This window comes from Sinocyclocheilus anshuiensis, unplaced genomic scaffold (assembly GCF_001515605.1).
Source record: "Sinocyclocheilus anshuiensis isolate Anshui unplaced genomic scaffold, SAMN03320099.WGS_v1.1 scaffold67, whole genome shotgun sequence".
NCBI lineage: Eukaryota > Metazoa > Chordata > Actinopteri > Cypriniformes > Cyprinidae > Sinocyclocheilus > Sinocyclocheilus anshuiensis.
In genome coordinates, this window is record NW_015552546.1 from 1,862,825 (window position 1) to 1,868,143 (window position 5,319).

Here is a 5,319-nt window from a genome sequence, read left to right on the forward strand (position 1 = left end):
ATATTTTTTTACTAGTGGGTGCAGGACACTATAGTTCATTTATGTAAGTGAGAATAGCAAAATAAAGTAAACTGTGACAAAACATACCCAAAACAGTGGACTACCAGTAAAACTGATACAAATTTGGGACCAAAAATTATTCAGACCGAGTCTGGGAAAAAACATTGAAGTTGAGGTTTGCATGAAGCTGGATGACAGCATGCCCAGGAGACTACAGGCTGTCATTGAGGCTAAGGGTTGCCCAACTAAGTATTGATAGTTGTGTAAATACTGTCATACTAACAGCTGTCTAATTTTTGGTTGATTGTAATCTATTACATGCCTTTCTATCAAAATTATCTGACATTATCAAGCTGAATTTGTTCTGACACAGTTTAACTCTGAGTTCTTGTCATATTTTATTACCATTTTCTAAACTATAGCGAATAAACTGTGATAATGTGAGAAATGTTGAAGGTGTCTGAATAAATTTTGGTTTGACTGTATCTATTTGATAAATGAAGTTAACCAACTAACATTATACATACTCTTTTGGTTTCTGTACCCAATATTTAAAAAATTTACAAATGCAATAAAAATATTGGTATCGGTACTCGGTATTGGCAAGTACCAAAAATAAAAGTATCGGTATCGGGCGAGTACTGGAAAAAGTGGTATCGGTGCATCCCTAATATTATGTAAACAAAAAAGTTTATTTTGGATGCGATTAATCGTTTAACAGCACTAATAATTAATAAAAATAAATAAATAACAAATTAATTAATAAAAAGCAAATAAAAAAGTAAAAAAAATGTAATAATAATAGGAATTAAATTTGTGATTTTTTTTTTGGCAATCAAAATGACTGATTTTGTGGCTGTAAATGATAGTTTGTCATACACTAGATGTAAAATAGCCATATGACAGGAAAAAAGTAAACATTTTTCTGTATTATAAAATTTATAAAAATTTTTAAACAAGTTATTTTTAGTTATGAAAAATAATAATGGGTCAGTAATGTTTTTTTTTTTTTATCAGACTAATTTTGTGGGTTAAATGGCAAATTATGCAGTATTGCAAAAAAATATATTTTGCATTGTTTTACGATCACAGAATTGCGAAAAACCTGAGGCATCAGCTGGTATAGCAAGAGCTAAACTTTGCACAAAAACAGGAGCAGGACTGAGAAGCGCTGATCTAGATGATCTTCTTTGTAAAGTAAACATAACCTAGCCAATCATCTCTCAAAGGAACCTTTGAGGTCATCTTGATAAATCTGTCTTTTTGGTCCACAAACTCAATCTTTATCCTCGTCTTTCCACAGTAAAAGGAGCAGATAGTGACATTTGTGGGTTAAACAGAAGCTGACGTGAGGTCACCTGAGCTCCTCTCTCTGCTGTGAGGGTCTCGCAGACCCGCGGCTTCTTGAGGAACAGTCTGTACCAGGATTAAAGACTAATCCAGGCTCCCTTTGCCACATTTCAGCCCGGCAGGGTGGCCTGGAGCTGTGCGGAGCTCTGAATTAGCCTAGTGCTCAATATCACCGTGTTTAAGTAAATACATTTAGGAAATGAATGTTTTGCCTCTGCTGAGTTAATATTTGATTTATTTTCTGAGCTCAGGCCCAACAGTTATATACCAACATTTTGGATAATATTATTGAAACTGGAAACTAGTGGTGCTATGATCACTGTGGAGCTACTAAGGTGTTCAACAGGAAACAATGGTGCTCACAAATAAAATAATTTGCTTATTTAACAAATAATATGCATAATTACTCATTTTTTGTTGCATTTAAACAAAAAATGCAAAGAAACCTGTGATCATTTGGGTTGAAAAACAACAAACAATTTTATAAATAACTACTTTTTATGAATAATACAAATATTAATAAAAAATTTTACCCTAATAATAATTAAATATATCATTAAAAAATACAATAAATAAAGATAATACAAATATTACTATAGTATTAATATTGTAAATAATGCTTTATTTTATGGGATTTATTTAGTGGAAATAATGATGCATTAATAAATATAATAGATTTAATTAAAAACAACATAAAAAATAAATAATATAACAATCGTCATCATAATATAGTTCGAATACATGTTTTTATTTGAACTGATTTCTTAAGCAGAAATAACTAATAATCGGCTATGCATATGCAATTTATAAATAATTACTTTTATAAATAGTAAGACAAGTAAACTGAAATAAAAAGGAATTAATAAAAAATGAATAATGGTGAGAAAATAATATCACAATCTTAAGTAATAAAGCTTTCAAATGATGTATTGCTTGGTTTCATTCATAATTTGTCAGTAAAAACACTACTTTAACGTCACACAAGAAAAAGTTAACTTCTAATGCTTAAATACAGATTTAAAGGGCAAGACCATAAAAGGAGACCCTCACAAGCGTTTGAGGAAACAGTGCTGCGGTTTAGTTCACACAGCTCATTCTCAGCGAGTTTTGGCTCAGCGTGTGGTGCTCTCTCCGCGCAGCACGGCCTCTGTGCGTTATCCCTCTTAAGCGCTAGAGCAAATCCCTGATCCCGTTAGCTTCTCTGAGGACTTACCGCCTGCGACGCTCTCCAGACGTACCGGCAAACCCACCTGCGCCGCAGCCATCAGCTTCAGAGCCACGTAAAACTGTCCACAGCCGAAATAGCCAAGCCGCTTAGCACCGCACACCTTTGTTACCTGTTATGAAGAGAGAAAGTGAGAGATTTATTAATCAGTGGCCACATAGAGACTTTAAAATCACAGAATGTATATTAGTTAAATAAATTAAGCTACAATATCTCAAAGGCGTTCATTAATGTGAAGTGGACTTCATGGATTCTTTCTTATTGGGTCAAATTGCCAACACGGGAAAATGAAAAGATAATAGCTAAATCCTCATTATCGGCTCTACAGTGGAACGAATAGCCGGGTTGAAGATAACCCGCACTCTGAAGAGGCTGAAGTTCACTCTTATCTGCACTTCTGTAATTGAAACCTGGTATTGTAATGACAGCCACGGGCACAGAAAAGAAACCGCGCGTCCTGCAGGAAGTGTTTAACGACAAACACAGACCTTCTGATTAACAACGCAACTCACTTCAGACAGACGCAGATGTTCAAATCCTCTACTCCTGCTAAAAACACACGCTGGTCTAAGCTGGTTTAAGATAAGCTTCCAGTGCTAAAAAGTGCCCAGAACCTCTCTAAAACCTTCAACAGACCAGCCAGAACAGGCTCAGACCAGCTAAACTACCTTAAGATGTCTTTTAAGAAGAGTTGATAGGTCAAACTCTTCAAAACAATGTAAAATACCATTTATTTTTCATTATTACACGGCTCTGTGGAATACTTGATTCTGATTGGTCAGTCGCGACATTCCGAGGTATGTTATCCCTCGATAACCGGTAAAAGCTAATAACACAGGCTCATCCGGGTAACCGCAGTCGGCGCTGTACTCAAGCTTGAACTATTTTTTCTTGGTGGAAGCTTTGCGTTTGTTTAGCTAATAAAATATTAAAACTCGATTCAAAATGGTGTACAATTATTTAATTATGTCATCCTGGTATCGCGGACTCGCTCTCGTTTCATACAAACGCAGCTGCTGCCATTTTGCTGTAATGGATTATAAGAGAACTAACAAACTGGTAAGGTTTTAAAACATTTTCGTCTTAATTCTTTTAATGCCGTAATTATTTTTGTGGTGAAATGTTGTGTAATAAGTGGTTTGACTGCACCGTTTCCCTTAAATGTCCGTCCAGTCCGTCTGTGTGTGGAATTATCTTCCTTGCGTGGGTTGTGTGCCGGCACGGCTCCAGCGTGGATGAATCTAATGTTTTGAGGATGTGTGGATCGGGGTCCTGATCACCCTGTCGGGGTTTATTCTGAGATAATAACCGGCTGGATGTACATTATCCCTTACATAATATGATGTAAACTACTGTTGAAAAGTTAGAGGTCAGTATTTTTGTTTTTTTAAATATTAATAATTTTATTCAGCAAAACTGTATTAAATTGATCAGAAGTGACAGTAAAGACATTTATAATGTTACAAAATATTTCTGTTTTTAAATAAATTATGTTCTTTTGAACTTGAAAGAACCCTGAAAAAAAGTTTCAAAAAATATTTCCACAAAATATTATTTATTTATTTGAGTGGCAAATCAGCATATTAGAATGATTTCTGAAGGATCATGTGACACTGAAGACTGGAGTAATGATACTGTTAATTCAGCTTTGCATCACAGGAATAAATTACATTTGAAAATATATTCAAATAGAAAACAGCTACTTTAAATTGTAATCATATTTCATAATATTACTGTTTTTATTGTATTTTTGATCCTTCTTTAAAAACATCACAAATCATACAGACCAGAAACTTTTAAACAGTAGTGTATTTGGAGTGAAACAAGATATTAAAATACAAAAAGTAAGGGCAAGTCTTGATTTTATGCATTCGAATTTGAAAGAATGGTGAAAAGCTGCAAAATAAAAGGGCTTGATGATTTGACGTTTTAAAGGTGGAGCAAGTTTGCACATATTGTTTTATGATTACAAACCAATTGGAATAATATTCAACAACAAATGATTTAAAATAACCGCACAAATATGCGTCGATTTTCATTCCTGTGAATTTCAATACTTCAATATAATTCAATACTTAAAAAGCCATCAAAATCAAAATGTGTTCATATTTACAAAATACATTTACGGTGGTCAGTGAAAACTTTGGAAATCTTTTCTTTGTACTTTTGTCAATTAAATAAAAGTTAAAGAGAAAGAACAAATCACAGATTCTTGATTTTATTGCATTTTTACAAAATGTCCCAACTTCTCTGGAATTGGGGTTGTACGAAGTCTAAATCATGTCTGTATCACTATCCTGTAGTACTATGAAACATAAACTACAATTTCCTCCTGAGAAAAAGCACACAGTGGCATTAGAGTCATTGTTATATCACTCCACACTGCTGAAATCCATCCTTCCGTACAGACATAATCAATAGAGTTCAGCTCTGGGATTCATTGTAAACGTCTTCTCATACACACAGGAAAAGATCTGTGTGCTTTAAATAGCAGCACATTGTGTTGTGTGCTGTTAAATATAACAAAAGCCTGCGAGGAGCCACACTTGTTTCCTTACTGAATAACCAACTTCTCTTCAAGTAAAAGTTTCACTTCAAGACTCTTCAGAAAAAGCATAATATAGCTAATAGAGAAAAACATGAAAATGTGTCAATGCAAGTAAGGTCATGATTGTTCTTGAAACTCTAATCTCCCTCTGCCTTTCCAAACATGATCTGAAGAACTTCTCAAACACTGACTCGGC

General features: G+C 34.1%; 1 protein-coding gene across 4 annotated transcripts in view; it reads right to left on the bottom strand.

The window, feature by feature from the left end:
* Window positions 1-5,319, bottom strand: part of LOC107664246 (ralBP1-associated Eps domain-containing protein 2-like) — a 65,374-nt gene that overhangs the window by 44,283 nt on the left and 15,772 nt on the right. For all 4 annotated transcript variants that reach the window (XM_016454766.1, XM_016454767.1, XM_016454764.1 and 1 more), the window contains exon 2: window positions 2,564-2,687. In XM_016454766.1, coding sequence (XP_016310252.1) covers window positions 2,564-2,615 — 52 coding nt within the window. In that variant the 5' untranslated portion in view covers window positions 2,616-2,687. The remainder of the gene's footprint in view (window positions 1-2,563; window positions 2,688-5,319) is intronic.